Source organism: Arvicola amphibius, chromosome 5 (assembly GCF_903992535.2).
Source record: "Arvicola amphibius chromosome 5, mArvAmp1.2, whole genome shotgun sequence".
Lineage (NCBI taxonomy): Eukaryota > Metazoa > Chordata > Mammalia > Rodentia > Cricetidae > Arvicola > Arvicola amphibius.
This window is the reverse complement of record NC_052051.1, coordinates 46,873,269-46,895,860: the sequence shown is the minus strand read 5'-3', so window position 1 is coordinate 46,895,860 and position 22,592 is coordinate 46,873,269. Positions and strand designations below refer to the sequence as shown.

Here is a 22,592-nt window from a genome sequence, read left to right as displayed (position 1 = left end):
GGGCACCAGTTCTCAGTACTAATGGCTGTGAGTACTAATGGCATGTGGTTGCTAGGAATTGAACTCAAGATCTCTGAATGAGCAGCCAGTGCTCTCAACGGCTGAGCCATCTCTCCTGCCCCAATATAAGGATTTTTAAAAAGTTACTTATAGACTTTTTGAAATAAAAATATTTTTAGACTTATTTATTTTATTTATATGTTTGAGTCTTTTACCTGTATGTACGAACGTGGACCACATGGGTGGCTGGTGCCCAGGAAGGTCAGAAGAGGGTAACAGATCCCTGGAAGTAGAGCTGTGGCCGGGGTGCTGGGAACAGAATCCTGGTCCTATGGAAGAGCAGCCTGTGCTCTTACCTCTGAGCCATGTCTCCAGACACCTCAGGATATGGCCACTTTCTCCAGTTCTATTAGCTCTTTCTGTAGTGATGGGGAATCAAACCAGGGTAGGGTACATTGGGCAAAGGCTATATTCACCCGCTGATGATAGCTCTTTACTGTATAATGGGTTTTATTGATCTTATCCAGGTAGAATGCTGTGGATGTAGGTGGTAATAAAGGCAGCCTGACTTAAAGAGGCAATGTCAGTACCACTCTTCCTTGGCAATGAAATTACCCTAGAATAAGAAACATCTAATTATATAAAAGTAATTACTCTTTCAAAAATGTAATTACGGCCGGGCAGTGGTGGCGCATGCCTTTAATCCCAGCACTCGGGAGGTAGAGGCAGGCAGATCTCTGTGAGTTCAAGGCCAGCCTGATCTACAAGAGCTAGCTCCAGGACAGCCTCCAAAGCTACAGAGAAACCCTGTCTCAAAAAACAACCCCCCAAAAAGCTAGTTCCAGGACAAGCTTCAAAGCTACAGGAAAACCCTCTCCCGAAGAACAAAAAGAAAAAAAATAATAATTACATTTTATTTATGTATCCAGCGGAGAGCATGTGGAGGTTAGAGAACAACATGCCAGAGTCTGTTCTCTCCTTAAGCATGTGGACCCAGGGAAAGAAGTCAGGTGGTCTGCCTTTGCAGCGAGTATCTTTAACCTGGGGACCGGCTCTTCAATAGTGTAAAATCCCTGTTGAGTCTACCGCTGTGTGATACTTAATGAGCAGTAAGACACAGGTGTTCTGACTTGATTACTGGTTTAATGATCTCTATTAAGGCCTTCTTGTAGCGTGGGATATTGCTTAGGTGGGGGGAGAGTTTTTGGGGGGGACCAAAGATACATTTCTCTCTATTTCACCATAAACTTAAATGTGCTTGCAAAATAATTAATTAACTAAAAATGCGTAAATTAGAGATATCGACAACAACTCCTACTGAAGTTAGCAACTGTTATCTAATTGGAACTAAAAAGGTAAGATTCAAGTTTCTATAAAACATGAACTTACTAGTGCCACCTACTGGTGAAATCTGACTATTGCTCTAGGAACGTTTTTTTCTTTTAGAGTTTTGATGGTTATTTAACAAGCGTTCTGTTGTTTTGTATTGCTTTTAGACAAAGTCTCATGTAGCTCACCTCAAGCTGGCCTCAAGCTTGCTATGTAGCTTAGACTGTCTTTGAATTCCCATGATTCTCCAACCTCCCAGTTCGGGGATCTTCATTTCTGCCAACTCTTAACTAGAGAGTCCCATTATCCTCCAGACCAGATCTTTATTTTCTAGCCTCCCTGCAGGCCCCGCCTCCATCTTCCAGACACTCAAATTTCCCCACCAAGCAGTTTCTAGTTCCGCCCACTCGACCCCTTAACCTCTTACAGTCCTGCCTTTCCCCGCCCCTACCCGGGAAGGCCCCGCCTCCTTACCGCGCCCCGCGACCATAAACCCTCCCTATTAAGCTCTTGGCCCCGCCTCCTCCTTAGGCCCCGCCCCTTCCTGTGCCACGGGTCCGTCTCCCGACTCTCATCCCTCCCCTCCGCGCTTCCTCGGTTTCTCCCAGGCCTGTCCCTGAAGCCACCTCCCGGGTTCCGCCCCGCTTCCCAGACTCTGACCGCGCCTCCTCGCTCTCCGCACCCCCGGCCCCGGCGCGCTTTCCCGCCCCGGGCCCGCCCCTCCAGGGGCGGCCCCGGGGCGTGGCCGGGTTCCGGGCGTGCAGGTGCGGCTTCCGCGTCAAGATGGCCGCCGCCTGTGGCTCTTCGCCCTGCCTCGCCCCCGGCCGCCTCCGCCGCCTGCCTGCCGGGGCCCAGCTGCTGCGCGTCGCCCTGTTCCTCCTGTGCTGGGCCCCGGCGGCCGTGGACGCCGTCCCTGAGCTCGGGCTTTGGACGAGGACTGTCAATAACGTAAGTACCCTAGGGGCTGAGGCGTGGCGCTCCTCGGACTCTCAGGGCCCTGGTAGGGTAGCTCCGCCCGCGCACCGGTCTGGCCTCGGTGCTTGTTCACTAGAGCTCTGTCGGGCCGGCAGTGGGTCCTCTGACAGGTTTACTGAGCCTTTTGTCTAGGGTGGGCTCTGGGAAAGGAGCGTCCCCTCCTCTGCCCGATGTGGGATTCAGGGAAGAGCGATCCCAAGGTGCTTAGGCCGCTTCCCCTTCCAAACGCTCTTGCTGCTCGTGCGTCTCTTCCCCGGCTTCGTCCTGGCCTCTCTGTGCCCGGGCACGGTGTGTCTAGCTCATGCCTTTATTTGTTCAGTTCAGAGTCCCCCAGTCTCTGCATTCCCAGCGACAGCGTTGGGACCGAACCCTTCGGCTGTCGCTGGGTAAGAACTGAAAGCTATGATCCACTCTACTGAAGATCCACTCTACAACCTGCAGGCAGCTACTCCACCCCAGCAACTGTTCCCTGCTCCTGTTACTTCAGGGCGGACTCTTGTCAGCCTTGTGAACTTTTGAAGCTTTTTAAGACTGCCGTCTTCACTCAGGAAGGAGAGTTTGAAGCCAGCTATACAGCGCAACTGCCATTTGGCCACAGATGAGGGAGCACTGTGGTTCATAGGCACAGAATTGCCAGAACTCCTTTTAATTGCAGCTCAAAGCACTTAAACTAATGTTTATTGTGTCACCTGACTTGGATTTTTTTTAATTTTTTATCATGAGCCAGACATATACCCTTCCCCCATCTGTTTGGGGTTTGATTTGGACCTGGAATTATCAGTAGGTAGTTTTGGATATGAATTACAGAGAGCCATTACAGGGATTTTGGCAGAAATGCTAATTATTCCAGCTTCTATTAATCTGTATATCGCCACGTGGCAGTGGCTTACCGGGAAAGATTCAGCATGTCTGACTCTGGCTGCTCCATGGTGTTCCTCTCTCACTCTGTTTTCTTCCTCCCAGAATTCAGTTCTGTCTTGTGCGCCTACCTAAGTTCTGGCCTATCAGGCCAAAGCAGTTTCGTTATTCATTAACCAATACAAGCAACACATAGAAAGAAGGACCTCCTACACCAATCCTTACTGAAGATAACTAGGAAATAGACATAGCAATGGGGTTTTAAGCGAGCAAGAGATGTGATTAATTTGCATTTTAAAGACTTATTTTTAATTTTTAATTATGTGTATAGGGGTAGGGGAGAATGTGTACATGAATTCAGGTACCTGCAGAGGTCAGAAGAGGACATCAAGCTGGGTATATAGCGAGCTGTGAGCCTTGTGGTAATGGATGCTGGTAACTGAACTCACGCCCTGTGTAAGAGCAGTAGGCATTCTTAACCACCAGCCATCTCTAGCCCCAGTTTTATGGTTTTAAAATGTCTTGATTCAAAAGCTAGATGTGGAAACTTTAAAAGATAATCACTCTGCTCAGACAGTGTCACAGGATTTAGAGCACTGTATTTAGAAGATGAAATAGATTTAAACAATAGAGAAAGAAAGTTTTAACTAAGATATTTCTGTATTTGTTTTTCATTTTAGAAATCAGGACCTTTGATATTTAGGAAAACTATGTTTAACTCTACTGATATCAAGTTTTCTGGTAAGTATACTAATATACAACTCTGATATATTATAAATGAATCCAATAATATGAACTAATGTAAGATACATTAAGCTGAATTGTACCAGATTTTTTCTTTTAGACCACAAACAAGCTTCCAAATCATGACACAGAAACTTAATAGTTTTGAATGCTTGGCCTAACTTAGGCACATTTCTGCCTAGCTCTTTTAACTTAAATTAACCTGTTTTTCTTTATCTACCTTTGCCTCGGGGCTTGTTACCTACCTTTCTTAACTTTTGTAAATCTTACTTTCACTGCTTCTTTATGTCTAACTGGCTGGTGTCTACCTGTCTGACCATCATTCTCTCCTCCTTCCTGGTTCTTTTTTCTATCTCAAGCCTAGATTTCTCTTCCTATTTTTTCTCTCTGCCTGCCAGTCCTGCCTATTCTTTTTCCTACCTAGCTATTAGCCATTCAGCTCTTTATTAGGCCAATTAGATGCCTTAGTCAGGCAAGGTAAAATAGGTGCAACACATCCTTACATCGTTAAACAAATACAGCATAAACAAAAGTAACAAACCTTTACACAGTTAAATATTCTGTAGCATATACAAATGTAACAAATCTTTGACTAGTTAAAATAATATTTTACAACACTGAACTTTTTGTTTTTAATTGATTCTGACATTTTAGAATTTTGTTTCATTCAGGGCTTAGTTATGTATAACAATAGAGCTTTTTCAATTCTATTAGCCTTATTTGTGGGCTCTGTTTGGGTTACCATCCTTTAAAGATGATACTCAGTGATCCTCACCTTCTGGTACTCATCATCCACTACGTTCTACAGAGTTGCTCTTAAATGTCTGAGGCCATGTTGGAGAAAGATGCTCTGGCTTCTTTGCCCTTTCCTGATAATTTGCTCTGGGTTATTGCTCTGGAAGTCGGCTGTAGTGGCATAGACACTCCCAACAAGAGCTTTCGATCTCTGGCTTTAGATCTAACCCTTTCAGTCTTAATCATGCCACCTAGAACTTTTAAGTATTGGTGGTGCTTTGTGGTATTCAAACTAAGGGTCAGACTGCTCGGTCTGTGTGACCTGTGTTCAGGCAGTCATCCTTGGTCTGGACTCACAACTAGACTAGGCTTGACTGCTTCACTTGACTAGCCTGCTTTTCTTCCTCCAGGTAACATGCCTTAGTCCTAGATCACGTCAGGTGTCCAATGCCCTTGACAGCCTGTTCTCAGCCTCTCATCCTCACAGAGCACCCACTTGTTAACTCCAGCAGATTATAGTTCATAAGAAGGAACTGTTCTTGTTAGCTGCTGGCCTTCCATGCTACACAGCAAGGAGTTTATTCAGCATGGTTTGGACGAGTAAGAGTCTAACATATGTTAGACTGAGAGAGGCCATAGCATAACAAGCCAGGATGCTTAGTTGATTATAACATAGGACTTACATGTGAATAGTTGTTGTAAGTTCAACCAGCTGTTACAATTTAATGAATTTATCCTTCTCATTTTGCAGTGATTTAGAGAAATTAAGTAATGTTTTACTCATGTTAGCATTAAAACAGCCAGTTTCAGACAGTACTCTTGAAGTCTCAAGTCCACATAGACTGTTATTAATGTACAATGAAACTCTTTGTCTGAACAGTGAAGTCGTTCAGTTGTTCTGCACCTGTGAAGTTTACCATAGAGTGGCATTTGAAGTATCACACCTGTCACAACGAGTACCCTGACCTGGAGGAGGTGAGTGGAAACAAGTCTAGTGTGTACAAAGCTGTGGAGGAAGGATTATCAATGAAAGGATTTGATAGAGGACCAGGTGAGTAGGTACAAGTGGAGCTCACAACTGAGAAATACTCCAAATTGATTTTGTGACTTAAGACAATAAATGAAAGTGCGTGCTTCTTGACAAAACTATAAGCTGTGTAATCTCCTTGTGAGGTATCTTATAAAACAATGTTTAAATCAGGCTTGTGGGAGGGCTGTGACCAGCCAACTTAATTTGAGAAGCAAATTGAAGTTTCTCATCATTCAAACAATGAGTTGCTAGGAACCCAGAACCTTAGGGGCACAAGTAGATTTTGTGAATTCAAGTCAGTCTCTGAGGAGAGTGGAGACATCTGAGGAAGGGCAGAGAGGAGGAAAGAGTCTGTGCTAAGGATGGAGTCTCCGCTTCTGGATTGGGGGTGCTCCTTGTAGCCCCTTGCGAGGTGCTCTTTGATGGGTCTTACGACGATTGCTTAGAAGTCTTCTCTGTTATGTTTGGCTTCTATCCTGAGTAATGTTGGGTCTCCATTTTATTAGTTCTGTCTTTTCACTTAGAGCAAATGTCCCTCAATTTGACTAGCTCCACTTCTTGACGATCAGATTCCAGGTAAGTACTTCTAGCAGGCATTCCATACAATACCGAGTTGTCCTTTGTTTGGTGATGTTAACTCAAACAGTTGATAGAGGAAGTACTTATTGATCTTTCCATTGTAGAGTTACTGCTTTTTGTTGGTGTGTAGGACAGTATTTTTATAGCTATATAAATGTCTGGGCTATTTTTTTTTCATCAAATATCTATCCATTTATTTTAGCAGCCTTCTATGAGTCTTGCCTTATGAATCAATTGTTATAATAATTGCCAAACAATGATTTTATTATTTCCAGTTTTCTTTTATGTTTTTTAGTGTTTTTCTTTGTGAATGAGCTGCTCTGTTTTTTCTATTTTTTTCTGTTGATCCCAGGCAGCATTATGGACACATTAATTTTTACTTTGTTTCATGAGCTATGATCAGTTAGTTTTTGTTGTTGTTTTCTCAAGATGGGGGACTGTCTTTGTAGACAAGGCTGGCCTCAAACTCACAGAGATCTGCATACTCTGCCTTCCAAGTGCTGGGATTAAAGATGTGTGCCATTATTTCCACCTATTTTGTTTTTTGAGACAGAGTCTCCCTGTGTGTCCCAGAGACAATGTTTTTATTTGCTCTGCTCCAATTGTGCTGTATTTGGTCTGTGAGAGGCAATTCTTGGAAGATGGAGTGCTTGTGTTAGTGCATTAGCTTAGTCCTCTGTTATTGGTCCAGAAGTGTTTGGCTAGGTTAGCTGCTTTTGGTTTATTTACCATTTGCTTTCTACTTCTTTGTAAGTAAATACTTTTCTCTTTCTTTGTGACATTTTTACATATAGGATAAAATAGAAGTAGCCCTAGGGCATGTTTTATTTTTCTAGAAGCTATTTCTTTGTGATAGCATATTGATTTTTGTTTTGTCTTGAAGCAGGGTTTTATTATGTACCTCTGACTGGCTTGGAACTTACCTAAGCTGATCTTGAACTCAGATATCTACCTGCCTCTATCCTCACAGTACTGGTGTTAAAGATGCATAGCCCTAATCCCAACTACTGTTTTGTTTTTTGAGACAGTCTCTTTGTGTTTCCCAGGCAGCCATGCTCCAGGCCTAACTATGATTGTGTCTTCATCTCTTTTCTCATAATAAGACCATGATTGCACTTGATACTGGGTACAAACACATTGGAATGGCTAAAATGGTATGGCCACTTCAGCAATACTTAGAATCATAGTTAATAGTTTTTTATATTTGGTATTTTATTGTATTGCATATTTTCAAATATTCCAAACTGAATTAATTCTTGGCATTCTTTAGATATGAAATTTTATTTCTTCTAGAAAAAAAAGTGTAGAAGTAAATTATAACCTAGAATTTTACCTTGGATAGGAGCTGTCCCAAAAACATGAATTTACTGCTGATGCGGACTTCTGTGCTTATTTCAAGAACATAGACTGTTGGACAACAAAAAGTGAGAACTTAGATTGCAGCAGTGATTTACAGGCATTTCCCTCATTAACTGTAAGTATCTGCCTCACCATGTTAAAAATCAACTGATTTTACTTGAAGTGAATACAAACGCCAAGCTTGAATAATGTTTTGTCAGTATTTTCAGAAAGGAAGGTGTTTGCCTTTAAGTCTTGGTTTTAACTTTTGCATGTGTGCAATAGGATGTAAGAAATTGATATCCTATTCCTTTTTTATTTTATTTATTTATTTGAGGTAGTCTCATTATAGTCCTAACTGACCTGGAACCCTCTATGTAGACAAGGCTGTCTTTGAACTCAGATATACCTGTCTTAGCCTCCAAATTGCTGGGATTAAAAGTGTGCACTATCATGCTTCCAGATCATTCTCTTTTCAGCCTTACAAGAGGTTTTTTTTTTAAAAAAAAAATATTTATTTATTATATATACAATATTTTTTCTGTGTGTATGCCTGCAGGCCAGAAGAGGGCACCAGACATCATTACAGATGGTTGTGAGCCACCATGTGGTTGCTGGGAATTGAACTCAGGACCTCTGGAAGAGCAGGCAATGCTCTTAACCGCTGAGCCATCTCTCCAGCCCCCTTACAAGAGGTTTTTATGATCTGCTCTCTCCCATTCTTCTTTGCACTGTTCTCTGGCTTTTGCTCCCAGCATCCTGTCATATGAGCCCTGGTCAAGATTATCAGTGTTAACACCAGTGATCTGTTACCCTTACCAAAGGTCTTCTTGCCTTGTCACCAGCATTTAACAGCCTGAACATTTCTCTTAAAGATTTTTTTATTATGTATAAATTGTTCTGCCTGCATTTATCCCTTCTCATTATAGATGGTTGTGAGCCACCATGTGGTTGCTGGGAATTGAACTCAGGACCTCTGGAAGAGCAGACAGTGCTCTTAACCTATGAGCCATTTCTCCAGCCCCAGCCTGAACATTTCTTATGTGCTTGTTCTGTCTCCCAGCAAGTGGTCTTATAAATGTTAATAAAACAGTCATACCTGACTTCCTGGGGTTTTGGGGTGGTGCGGTGCAGTAGGGGGTAGGAGTGTCAACTTGACACAAGCTATAGTCATCTGGGAAGAGGAACTTTAATTGAGAAAATGCCTCCATCAGATCGCTGTAGACAAGTCTGTGGGGAATTTTCTTGATTAATGATTAATGTGGAAGGGTCCAGTTCATTGTGGGTGGTGGTACAGGACACTGGACAGGTGGTCCTGGTTCTATAAGAAAGTAGACTGAGAAAGCTTTGGGGAGCAAGACAGTAAGCAGTGTTCCTCCATGGCTTCAACTTCAGTCCTGCCTCCAAGTTCCTGTCCTGACTTCCCTCAGTGATGGAGTGTGACCTGAGAGTTGTAAGAATTAAACCCTTTCCTCCCCGTCCTGCTTTTGGTCATGAACTTTATCATGGCAATAGAAATTCTTAGATGAGCAGATAGTGAGATTATGGATCATTATAATTTACTTTTTCCTAGAAATTCTAAAGTGAAAATGCCTTTGTAAAAAATTTAAAGTTCTTTTAAAAATGTGTTTGGAAGCATAATAAACATAAGAACACAAAAGTGGTTTTCAGAAACTGCAGGTTTTGACCAAGTACAGAGCTTTAGCACTTAGAGCCCCTGTTTATTTCCTGCATTTCTCTAACCGTACCCACTCTTCAACATTAATCACACTATTAAGGAAGCAAAAACTTTTTCTTTTAAGCAAAAGAACTTGTTTTTTTAAGGTAGCTTTTTTTTAAACTTTATATTTGTTTTATGTGCATTGTTGTTTTGCTTGTATGTATGTATAAGGATGCCAGATCCCTTGGGACTGGAGTTACAGACAGTTGTGGACTGCATATGGTACTGGGAATTGAACGTTGGTCCCCTGAAAGAGTAGTCAGTCCTCTTAACTGCTGAACTGTCTCTCCAGCCCCACAGAAGAACTTTGTTAATTCATTTCAGAGTACAGTGAGACTTATTTTCTGATATTCAACTTTTAAATCTATTTTCTTCTAAAGCTTTGTCTTAATTATTAAAAACTACTTTTCTCCATAGAAATATAGTTATTTAGGGTGGATTGTTATTAGATAATTGTTATAATTTAATATACTTGGATAATAAATCCATTGTTTAGAATGAATTATTATCTGCAGTAATATAGATTGGTATTGTTTTACTCTTTTCCAGAATAAAGAGCTAACAGGCAGCAGAAATGTTTCAAGCCAAGAAGGATCAACGGTAAACCCTTTGTCTTTAAATCCAATATGCACAAACTATAGTGAGATTGAAAAATCAATCAGGTGGCTGCTTGGAGAATGATACTTATTTAAGTTGGAAAAGAAAAAGAGAAACTACTTAAAACAGTATTTTCTTTTGTTTCGATATATTACATATACTATTTCTGCTTTTGTTTTAAAATCTCTTTGAAGACTAGCTCTGCAGCCAGTTTTTTTTTTTTCTTTAAAAAAATTTCCATTTCTCAGTGTGCAAGACAGTATAGCTGTGGGCTGCTGCTGTCACTATCCAATGAGAAAACAGGAGTATAGCACAGGTGGTGGGAGAGATTGTGGCCTTTGGGGAATTACTAAGAGGCAGAGATTGAGTAAGAACTCTAGAGGGTCAGGAGGAGTCATGTGTAGGTCATGTGGGCATAGGAGAGCTTAAATGGAGCATATGTATGCTGACTTCACATTTTTCCTCAGCTATTCCAAAGAGAAATCTAATAGGAAGACATTCAGTGCAGTGACTGGCACAAACCATCTCATTCTGTGGAAGAGTAAGAAATGAAAGGAAGAAAGTACTCCCTGGTGTGGACTGTGCCATATTGATTTTACAGACATTTTTCATGTTGTTCCCTAGACAATCCACGTATGCTGTCTGCATAGCACTTACATTGTTAGGTCTAGAAACAACCTAGAGATGATTTTAAGTGTGCAGGAGACTGCACATCCATGGCATTTTATATGAAGGGCTTGAGCATTCAAGGATTTTGGAACCTATTGGGGGTGGTGCTGGGACCTTTCCCTGTGGAGACTGAGGACCAATTCTATAGTTTAATTTTGTTTTGTGACACAGTCTTACTGCTGCCCAGACTGACCTCAGAATCAACTTCTCTGGCTAGTCTGACTTAATTTTGACATTATCTCACTTCTCTCTCAACTCAATTTTTAAAAAACAACATTTTGTTATAATTGAATTCTCAATAATATTAGGATGAGAATTCCAATGTTAGATTTTTTTTTTTTAAGATTTTATTTATTTATTATATATACAATGTTCTGCCCGCGTGTATCCCTGCATGACCCAACAGGGCACCAGATCTCATTACAGATGGCTGTAAATCACCATGTGGGTGCTGGGAATTGAACTCAGGTCCTCTAAAAGAGAGGACCAGTGCTCTTAACCTTTGAGCCATCTCTCCAGCCCAGATTTTTTTTCCTTTTAAGACAGGGTCTCACTCTGAAGTCCTGGATAGCCTGAAGCTTTATATAGACCAACCTGGCCTTGAACCCACAGAGATCCACTTGCCTCTGCCTCCTAAATATTGAGATAAAGGCGTGTGCTACCAAGACCAGCATAGAAAAAATATTTGAGTGATAATATTAAAGAAAGTACAGAATGAGAATCCGGGGGGAACCTGTGGCAGTATAGGTAGTAGAAGATTACTGAGGATGAGAACCTTTTGTTCCCCGTCTGGGTATGGGGGTGTATGGTAAGAAAAAGTTTGGCAGGACTGTCTTCCCTTCCACTGCCTGCCATTCCTTTTTGCTTTTATCTGTTCCGATAAACTCTTTAAAGATGTTTTAAAGTGTCTAACTGTTTCTCACTTGCTAATCTGTTTAAAAGAACAAAGTCTTACTCTCCCTATTGCAGGATGTTGTAGCCAGAACCCAGAAAGATGGCTTCCATATCTTCATCGTTTCTATTAAAACAGAAAAAGCAGATGCAACCTGGAATTTGAATGGTATAGTTAACCCCTTTGTATGCATTCTCTGTATTCTATAGTTTTTATCATTAATGTGAATCTATATTGTCTGTTTAAAACATGTCTTTCAAAAATGGATCTGTTGCCATACATCTATTTTGAAGACTTAAAACTTGATGCTTAATACTAATATACTTTTTTAATAGATGGGGATAAATGAGTTTATGTTTAAAATGTTTTTAAAACCTGATTGTTGTGGGCATGGTAGTGCACACCTTTAATTCCAGTACTGGGGAAGCAAAGGCGGATGGATTTCTGTTGAGTTCAAGGCCAGCCTGGTCTACAACGTGAGTTCTAGGACAGTGAAGGCTACACAGAGAAACTGTCTCAAAAAAACGTAAAAACAAAACAAAAACAAAAAAACCCAAACCCTGATTATTAGTTAACTCTTAAATTTCTTCTTCTTCCTCCCTCCTGCTGTGACTAGTTTCTCTTTCTATGGTGGGGCCTCATGGATACATCTCTGCATCAGACTGGCCTCTAATGATTGTGAGTATGTCTCATCATTTTTCTCAAGTTAATTTGTAGGAATTCAGTAGTATAACTTCTCTGTAGGGATGCTCTGACAAGCCCTCTGTTTCTGCTTCTAGAGTGATGAAGAAATGAAGGGGCTGAGGGAAGGGAAGCTCCTGAGATGTCGGCTCTCTGAGTCGAAGGGTCAGAGGCTACTAACACTGTTTCTCTTCCTGCAGTTTTACATGGTGATGTGTATTGTTTACATATTGTATGGTGTCCTCTGGCTGATGTGGTCTGCCTGTTACTGGAAAGATATATTAAGAATCCAGTTCTGGATTGCAGCTGTTATTTTCCTAGGAATGCTTGAAAAGGCAGTTTTTTATAGTGAATACCAAAACATCAACAGCACTGGACTGTCAAGTAAGTTTTGACTGTTTCATGAGTTATGTGTAGTGTATTTTAGCTAGTGTGAGGAGAGCTGTAGGCAGGCCCCTTTTATACCTAGGTGAAGAGGATGGAAGCCAACAGGAGAATGTCAGAAGGCTGGGACGATGGCTCAGTACATGAGGACCTGAGGCAGAATTCAGTACTCACTTAAGAGCCGGATGTGGCCGCACAAACACTTCTAACCCCAACACTGGGGGGGGGGGGGGGGGGTGTTGGGGGGGAGATCCCCGAGCTTGCTTGCTAGCAGCCTAGCTGCAGGTTCAGTGAGAGACTTGGTCTCGGGAATAAAGTGGACACCTGTGTCCTGTGCTGTAAGGTGTGAATTGGCATGTGCACTCTGCAACCCTACACAGAAGTGAGGACGTTAGAGGAAGACCCTCATCATCTGAGCTAGTACATATGTTCTCTCCATTTGCTTTTTTTTTTTTCCTGCTAATTTTCCCTTCACTTTTGTTTCTAGAAAAAGGAACAGTGGTATTAAAACAATACCAAGACATGGGTAAGGGTGCCTTAGGTGCAGCCAGTGCTTTTGATATTTTCCCTTCTCCAATTTTTTCTCTTCTTTGAAAAAGAAAAGAGAGGCACTTTGGCCCCAGAGAATAAAATGAGTAGCACCAAATTGTGTGGTATCTGTAGTCTGTTCTCCTCTCCTTTACCCTGCATGAGCTTTTTGACACTGCCATGGTTTGCACAGTTGTTTGAAGCTGGGAAGGACTCTGTTATACATTTCAGATGTGTGCCTCAGGCTTGTAGAAGATAGATTCAAGCAGGCTGGAAAGTGAGGGTTCAGTCTTACCACTGACACTTTGAAAAAGGAGAGAGAATTTCGAAGGGGTAAAAAATGACCTTTGAGTGTAGTTAGTGCAAAGATTATTAATCGGTGCTGTGATGCTGGCCCACTCCAGGAAAAATACTGAATTGAAATACACATGAAACCACTTTGGATTCAGTTTACTATTTATTGAAACTGAATGATGGGTTCATAGAAATTTATTACACTAATTTCTTTCTGTTGAGGAATGTTGAAAATTCATCAAAGTAGAAAGGCTAAAAGCATATCCACAAAAGGCTAGACAGAGGGCCAACATGGAGGTCTGCATGGTAGAGCTGTTCCTGCTGTGTGTGTGCTTGTGTATACATGCACACAGATATTTGCGTATGTGCGCTAAGTCAAGAGAGTGACGTGCTGGGTCGTATCCCAGTGGTAGATAACTCACCTAGCATACGTAGGCCCTGGATTCCTTCCCAAGCACTGTAGGGGTAGGCTGGGAGTAGTATCCAATGATAAGGGTTGAAACCTACTGAGTGTCAGAGAAGGCAGCTCCTTCCCTTTCTGTCCTGGTAAGGGTCTCTTACCTAGAGAGAGCAAGGGCAGTTGAACTGAGGAACAGCAAAAACCAGAAATCCATGAAGAGATGAAGGGCCATTTGCAGCTAACAGGGAATCCAAGTCCTTCATCTGAAGTGTCACCAAAGGGGTTGTCAAAGAAACTGAGCCACTGTTAGTATGTTTGAAGAGTTGTGTAAAGGCCACGTACTAAATATTTTGACTTTGTACACCACATGGTCTATGTTGTAATCACTCAGCTCTGCCATTATGAAAAGTAGCCACAGACAACAATAAACAAATAAACCTGTCTGTGTTATGTTAAAACTTGATTTATAGAGATATGCAAGGCCAGATTTAGCCCCTGGGCTGTAGTTTACCAATTCTTTGTATTTACTGTTGTTGACTTCCCACTGCTCTTAGCATCCAGTCTAGACTCCATAGTGGAGTCCCTGGAGCTTTGAGTGATCCTGGTCCTGGCCTCGATCCCACCCTCCTCTTCTCTGTTTACTGTTGACTTCTCACTGCCTTCAGCATTAAGTCTAGACTCTATAATGGAGTTCCTAGAGCCATGAGTGGTCCTAGCCTCTAACCTGTGCTCTTTTCTTGGCATGTTGCAGTCTGCTGTATATACATCATGCTTTTCCCTTCTTCATGCTTCCTTCCCCCACATATGTCCACTTGGTTTTTAAGTCCTTATTCACTCTTCTGTGAGTTTTTCTCCCCTAAGTGTAGTATGTATTAGGTGCTCTTTCTCCTAGTCTCGGGATTACTGTGTCACATGTAGCACTCCCCATGCTTAGTTATGTCCACCTACATGGCCTAACCAGAGTTCAAAGTCTTTGCAGAGAGGGATCAAGAGGCCTCTTTTATTATTGCAGTAATATGGTAGGAGCACAATGAATACTTTGATTTCTTTTTGAGGTGTTAGGGTTTGAACCTAGGGCCTTGCACATTCTAGGCTAGCACTTTACTGTTATAAATATACCTTTTAAATGAATAAATGATGAAGGCACACGGAGAAAAGAGAACTCCAGAGAGCGTAATGGCTTTCAGATATTTGCTGAACATGACTTGGAGGGGAGCTCCGGTAGATTTCAGGTTGACGTAAGAAAACTGCCCAGTAGAGCTGATCAGACTTGAGGTGAATCTTTAGAAAGTAGTGCTGCTTTCCACTGAGGCCTGAAATATCAGTTGGATTAAATGGCTTGTAAATCACATATGGCTAATTAGTCTGAGGCCAGCGTCATTGCATATGGTGGTAAGTCTTTGGAGTCTTAGTTAAAAGGTTTCTGAAAATGAACATAATGAGTTGTTTTCTTTCCTTCCCCTCAGCCCAAGGTTTACTGATATTTGCAGAGTTGATATCTGCAGTTAAGAGGACATTGGCTCGCCTGCTTGTGATCATTGTGAGCTTGGGTTACGGCATTGTGAAGTAAGTATTGCTGTGTTGAACAGCTCCCAACTCTCCCGTCTAGTGCTTTTGCCCATGCACATCCTGACCTCTGTGGAACTCAGGACTTGTCAGTGTTGCAACCTGAATCCCCAAGGGAAAACCCTGCAAGAGCATGGGTTTAAAAAATTTGCATGGACCAAGTGGTGGTGGCTCATGCCTTTAATCCCAGCACTCGGGAGGCAGAGGCAGGTGGATCTCTGTGAGTTCGAGTCTAGCCTTGTCTATAGAGTGAGTTCTAGGACTGGCTCCATAGCTACTGACAAACCTTGTCTTGAAAAAGAAAAAAAAAAATCAAAAAACAAACCTTGCATGGACTAGCTATTTTATATTATCTCCAAATGAAGATCCTGAATTGAATCCCAGTAGCCCAAGGGGGCCTGAACCTCCCTGAGTGCTGGGGTTATAGGCATGTGCCACCACACCTTATAAGTAGTCTGTGTCTGTATAAAGGTGCACCAAATCCAGGCCCAAAGTACAGAACCATCATTGCTGGAGACCACTATTTTATTTTCTACTGGACATATGATCTTCCCTTGCCCTGCAGACCACAAAGCTATGAAGTTCTGGACACCCTGTTGTAACATTAGAACCACTGAGGGCTACATGAAAGGTACAGAAATTCTGAAAGTGAAGGCAGGAGAACTGGTCACACCACTTTGAACCTTTCTTTCTCAGGACCTTGTTTACCCCGTCTTGCCTTTTTTGTTTTAACAAGCTTGCAGAAAAGGCTAGGGGCTGATATAGGAACTGCACATTAAGATGTCCCTAGGTCTACAGGAAACATAGGAGGGGTTCCACTGGCAATAGTGACAGTAGTAGCAGAGGGCCGATGCTCCTAACCATCCAGGTAGCAATACTGTTCCTGTCTATAAAGCAATCTGTGGATGGGGGTGTGTACCTCGAGATGAACTCAGTGTTTGGAAGGTTTGAACCAATAGGAACTCTATCTTTTGTGGGTGATCTCTGGTAGGAGACTGTGAATATGGCCATCATCTGGGTCACTCCCATCTAACGGATTCGCTAATGGGCTTTTGTACCATTGACCTACCCAGGGAACCAGCAGAGGCCATGCCCTCCCAGAGTAGAGCTCTTCTACATGAGAGTAACCCTTCCACTGCAGCATAGGCAGAAGCAGCTTGGGAGAGGTGAAAGGAAGGTCATTTTGAAGTAGAAAGCCCTGTTAGTAACTTTAGCTGGCCCATGCACAGTGCAAATGTTTGGCAGATGTTTTAGGTGCTTGTCTAAGGGTATTTTCAAGTTAGGGTAGGATCACTGGGGAAACAACATTGATGTCGGCTAATAATAATAATAAAAAAAAAAAAAACTAGGAGAACTCTAGGAGCTCTGAAGTGTTCACAGCGAAGGCAAAGGTAGAAAAGTGGTACTAAGAATGTGACTTCAAGGATCTATCTGTGTTCCTTATGCTGATTTGTGGATTCTCATTGTGTTTGGGAACACGGCTAGCATCAAGATGTCAAGCTCCCAGGCCCTTCCTGAAGAGTTGACAAGAGTAGAACTAAAACGAATGGAGTTGGGTTCAGTTGTCTCTGGGATCCAGGCAGGGGTGACATTGCTGTGTCAGGTGTTTCATTTACAAGGGCAGTAGAGACTCTGTTTAGAACTGCCATCTAGGGGCTAGGGAGATGGCTCAGTAGTTAAGAGCACTAGCTGCTCTTCCAGAGGACCAGGGTTCAATTCCTAGCACCCACATGGCAGTTCATAGTTGCCTGTAACTCCAGTATCAGGGGATCTGACACCTTCACACTGACATACATGTAGGCAAAATATGAATGCACATGAAAGAAAAATAAGTAAACCAAATAAAAGAAAGAAAATGCCATCTAAGCCCAGATGCAAACATGGCAACTCAGCTATGTTTTTGAATTACAGACATTCTTTCTTACCTGTCGTAATTCTGATCTGCCATTCCCTCTAGTGTAAGGAGGATTCTGACTGCCATAAGGACTAAGGTAGTTTACTAGCTTTTAAGCCCCAGTTTCTCATGGATCATTGATTAATTTAAATCATAGATGGCGTGGAGTTATGATCTCTTTAGTAAATGTTTTTTTTTAATCCCTTTTTCTAATTGAATGTGGCTGGTGTAGGTGGATAATGCTAGAGTAGGGATTAACCAAGTTGCTTAGCTCTTGGTGGTGCTGAGAGCAAGCCTGGTCTTGTTGGCTTCCTAATAGGCGATCATTATCCACACGTAGTTCTTCCCAGTTCTTTCCTTCCTAAAGGCAGGAAGGTAAACAGGAACTGTGCTTCTCAGCAGCGTGTGTTTTTATCTTAAAGGGGCACACAGAGGTGTTTTTCCATGTTTCCTGAAGAGTTCTGTTACATATAACTTTCCCAAGGTAATGAGGATGCTTTTCTCCTTAAAGCTGTGTCCAGTCACAAGATCAGTGGGCTCCTCCAAGATAGTGTTCCATATAGTTTGCAGCTATAGTTAATGGAAGTTATAGTCTCTGTCAGCAGCCCCTAGACACTGACGTATTCCTGCCTGGATTCACTAACCTGCTCCTCAATTCTAAGCAGTACTTGGTTATGTTCATCCTGTTGCTTGAACTTAATCCTCTGGCACCTTCGCAGCTTCAAGGCCTAGAGGGAAGTCCTAGTGTCCTGTGAAAGAGAACACAGAGTTCCAGGCATAGCCACGTAACTAAATAGTGCCCTCTGTACAGACCCTATGAGTTCTGTGTTCAGATGTGCTCTCCTTACCCATGCTTTCTCTCCCCTGCTCTCTCTTGCTATTCCAGGCCTCGGTTAGGAACAGTCATGCACCGGGTGATCGGACTGGGACTGCTTTACTTGATCTTTGCAGCCATTGAAGGCGTCATGAGAGTCATTGGGGTAAAAGCCACATTAACCCAGTCACCCCTTTTTGTTGCTATGGAATGAAATTGTACTTAGTCTCTTAATTTCTCTTTGTTTTTACGATAAAAATGTACAAGAAAGTTCCAATTTGAGTATTTTTCAGATGGAATAGTCTTTTTTTTTAATAATTGGTAAAGGAAGAACCACAGAGTGCTTTCTAAAGTGGACAGTGAAAGCACTGACTATCGTCCTGGAAGTAGCTCCGTCCAGAAACGTCTGCAGTCATTACTAGGGTGTCTACTTCTGCCCTTATGTAGTTTGAACACAGACATATCTTTCTTAATCCTGGGCTTAGAAATGGATCAAATGAGCAGAAAGGGAATTATTCCCTCCACTCATGTAAGCATCCCTCCTCTCATTCGGCTCTAACTTTGCTCTAGCTGGATTTACTCTCTGGGGAGCCAGCGCATCCTACAGTTGGAAGAACCAGGAGGAGGTCATGTTGAGGGAAGACTGTGGTCATGTGGGCAGTAGCACTTTGTCCTCTGAGGAAGTGTTGGATTTAATCTCTGAAAACCCCTCAGAGAAAAGCAGAACTCGCTGCACTGCTCCTGTGAACCGAGCTTGAGTTCTTGGGAAGCCGGATTGAGACGCTTACTGGAGTTTACCTGACGCAGTGTGTAGATCAGATCACTGCACAGGGCAGTTAACGTGAGTGTCCCTCACATATTTTTGTTTGGCTCTTGAAGGAGGACATTTTTCAGCAGTGTTAAAAAGCCTCATTCCGTTATCCTGATGTATCTGCATTCCGTGTTACAAACCTGTTCTTTTATTCTTTGAGTATATTTGTTCCCTTTCATAATCATGAAGAATCCCTTGTGTGTGTCTGTGTTGGGGCAGGGTTTCTCTGTGTAACAGTCCTGCCTGTCCTGAAACTCTCTTTGTAGACCAGCCTGGTCTTGAGCTCACAGAGATCCACCTGCCTCTGCCTCCTGAGTGCTGGGATTAAAGGTGTGCGCCACCACACCTGGCTAGCCTCCTATATGTTTAAATATATATGTAAACATATAATTCATAGAAAATTAGTCTTTACTAAAAAGACTATAGGAAAAATAATACCCTGCATATAAATATAGTATTATACATTTTAACATTTACATAACCAGCACTTTAGATACTGGCTGTTTTCAATGTAGCTGTTGAAACAGGTGTATAATTTATAGTTTGTTCCTCCCTTTCTACATAATATCCCACCTTTACTTTGACTTTTTTACATGAGTGTATGCCTTTACCGTCAAGGGAGGGCAGGAGTCTGTTCCTTCATAGGATCAGCTCTGAGTTTGGTATGACAAGGAGGGACATTGAAATGGCAGGTCCGGGTGAGATTGGGACGTGGCAAGCTTTTTTTTTTTTTTTTTTTTTGCCAGTTTATTTAATTCTAGCATGAAATAAATTGGTAAGAAATTACATTTGGTTTTCCCAAAACAGATGATTTCTGTTTGTTAAACACAATTCCATCAAGCTATAAAGTCTTCCATGGTATTGTAGGTGATAAAAAGCAAAATTGTTTCCCTTCAGGTGATACTTGTACACTGCAGTGAACCGTGTGTAAATTTAGACCTTCTCTACTTTTATCTTTCAGGGTTCTAAACATTTAGCTGTTGTTTTGAGTGACATTATTTTAGCAGTTATTGACTCCATTTTTGTGTGGTTCATATCCTTTACCATGTCCTTCCAAAATAGTTTGTGGTATTATTAAAATTAGATTATTTTTAATTTATAATAATGGTGGAATGAAATATAATTGTGCATTATTGTTTTCTCAACATAATAGTTTAGCTAAAGGCAAGAAAGTAGTAACTCCCCAGATAGAAATGTCTTTATTTTTCTGTTCACTAAATAAAGTGTTCAATGTACACCTGACACAGTGAGGCACAAGTAGAGAAGATTGTCTCTGCATTTACAGAATTCACGCCTGATAGAGACAAATATGTAACTTCACTGGAACAGCACAGCAGGAGAAAGTGCCGTTTTAGAGTGTTGGTGTGAGAATAGAGTCAAGAGGAAAACTCTGGCAATAAAAATAAAGACTTCACAGAAATGGTTGAGTAAGTAGGAAGAGAATTGAAGGGAAAGCATAGTTGGAAGTGTAAAGGTAAAGGAGACAGTGGCAGAATATCCCAGATTAGCTTTTTACATGTAAATATGGTGGGGGAATTATGGCAGATGAGGTCATGGGGAAAGATGGAAAGATGTAAATGATGTAACTATGGGTCCTGTGCAGCCTCTGCAGTGGCTTCTTAGAGATGCTTGCCTTCCTGTGGAGAATGAACAGAAATAGACACCTCTGGAATTAGGATGATAGAGCTGCAGTAGAGATGGCGCAACCCCACCCTCAGCAGTACATCGCTGCCCTGATGGCTTGTCCCTATGCCACTGTGTATTTAGAAAGGACCCTGGGCTGCCCCTTTTGAAATTACCTATTTTCTAAAGTAGTTTGTGCCTGGAGTTTTTGACAAGTCAGGGAATATGCCCTTGCATTAAGCAATTGAACTTCAGATTTCTCATCCAGAAGAATTTTGTAGCCAGGTGTGGTGGTACATGCCTTTAATACTAGTACTTGGGAGGCAGAGGCAGCTGATCTCTAAGTTAGAGGCCAGCCTGAGCTTCAAAGAGAGTTCAAAGACAGCTAGGACTGCTTAAAGAGACCCTGTCTCAAAACAAACAAATAACAAAAAGTGCTGTTTTCTCTTGGGACTTACAGATACATATTCCAAAGATTTCTTCTTAACTCTACACAGGGTGATTCATTGGGAAAACATTCAGGTAGTAACTGGCAGAAATTTTCAAGGAAAAAGCTCTGGCTTTCTGATCCCATCTCTGTGTTAATGTGGGCAGGCTATCTATCTCCTTTGGACAGCATTGACTTCATTACCTTCCCATACAGTGAGTCAACAGAATGGAGAGGTAGAAAAAGCAAGGTGACAGGTTTAATTTACTCGGTGTTCATAAAGAAATCCAGAAATTAAAATTATCCTGTACAGTATTGAATGGTGACCAGAAATAAGTTACTATAATAGCCCTTTCCTTTGAATCTGAATTTGTCAAGTTTTCTGTCACCTGCTGTTTGGTCATTTTTACCACTGTAAAGTCAAGTCGGTGTCCTGGGTGGTTACAGATGATAAGCAGATGTAAGCAGGGCTGAATACGAAATTGATGGTTTAGGGCAATGACCTTGCTTGCTCTCTTTGATTTTGATGAACCTAACACAAAAGCAGTTAATCCTGTAAGAATCTTAACTGACAGAAATTCAAAGTTGGTAGTCTTTCTTATGTCTCCCCATACCCCTTTTGCTGCTTGGTTATTTGTTTTGCTGTTTTGCTGCAGGCGAATGACTCTGATCTTGTTCTTCTGGCCAGCCTGCCTCTCTCTCTCCTTGACTCGGGCTTGTGCTGGTGGATATCCTTTTCTTACTGCAACAGCGCGCTCCCTGGCTCTCTCCACCTTGTGGGGCTGCACTTTCATCACTGCTTTCTCTTCTGCAGGGGTAGCGGTGGGGTGAGTTAAACTTGACCCAATTAAACAGTGTCTTGGTAAGTAAAGGCTTAGGCAGTTTCAAATTTACTTTTGATATTTTTAACCCTGTGGCTTAAAGAACACCTTTGGATGATCTAACAAGAACTGATGTGTTTAAGGAGTACAGTGTGTTTTGCACTTTTGTAGGGTCTCACAGTAGGGCCTACTTGATTGGAGTGTGTTACTTTAGAAGCTGATCTTGTCAGCCATAGTGGTACACATCTTAATCCCAGCACTTGGAGGCAGATGGAAGGATCTCTGAGTTCCAGACCAGCCGTGGCTACACAGTGAGACCTTTTCTCAAAGAACATTTTTTTAATTAACTAAAATTTTTTAAGAAAGAAAGGGGAGGGGCTAGAGAGATGGCTCAGAGGTTAAGAGCATTGCCTGCTCTTCCAAAGGTCCTGAGTTCAATTCCCAGCAATCACATGGTGGCTCACAACCATTTGTAATGAGGTCTGGTGCCCTCTTCTGGCCTGCAGACATACACACAAACAGAATATTTTATACATAATAAATAAATATTTAAAAAAAATAGGAATAAAAAATATTTTTTAAAAAAAGAAAGGGGAAAATATTCATTGTAAAAGTATTGGATATCTAGAATGATTGAACGAAAACTTTTTTTAAAAAAATCTAGTCTTTTGTTTGTTTTTTGTTTTTGAGATAGGGTTTCTCTAGCTGTCCTTGAACTCTTTCTGTAGACCAGACTGGCCTTGAACTCAGAGATCCGCCTGCATCTGCCTCCCAAGTACTGGGATTAAAGGTGTGCACCACCACCACCCAGCTTTTTGAAGTATTTAGTCTTTTAAAGAGGTACAAATTCAAAGCTTGCCCTGTTCTCTGTTGGTATCTGGTT

The 22,592-nt window shown here is 41.8% G+C and overlaps 1 protein-coding gene across 4 annotated transcripts in view; it reads left to right on the top strand.

Annotated features, from left to right (window-relative positions):
- Positions 1-2,076: 2,076 nt before the first annotated feature.
- Positions 2,077-22,592, top strand: part of Tmem87b (transmembrane protein 87B) — a 36,195-nt gene continuing 15,679 nt past the window's right edge. Inside the window, exons 1-11 of one of the 4 annotated variants that reach the window (XM_038329774.1) lie at positions 2,077-2,277; positions 3,843-3,903; positions 5,522-5,616; positions 7,593-7,724; positions 9,858-9,908; positions 11,544-11,634; positions 12,083-12,144; positions 12,348-12,531; positions 15,220-15,319; positions 18,100-18,193; positions 19,800-19,871. In XM_038329774.1, coding sequence (XP_038185702.1) covers positions 2,113-2,277; positions 3,843-3,903; positions 5,522-5,616; positions 7,593-7,724; positions 9,858-9,908; positions 11,544-11,634; positions 12,083-12,144; positions 12,348-12,531; positions 15,220-15,319; positions 18,100-18,193; positions 19,800-19,871 — 1,107 coding nt within the window. In that variant the 5' untranslated portion in view covers positions 2,077-2,112. Of the gene's footprint in view, positions 2,278-3,842; positions 3,904-5,521; positions 5,617-7,592; positions 7,725-9,857; positions 9,909-11,543; positions 11,635-12,082; positions 12,145-12,347; positions 12,532-15,219; positions 15,320-18,099; positions 18,194-19,799; positions 19,872-21,544; positions 21,617-22,592 lie in introns of all 4 variants that reach the window. The other 3 variants (XM_038329773.1, XM_038329772.1, XM_038329771.1) reach the window with 3 other exon arrangements.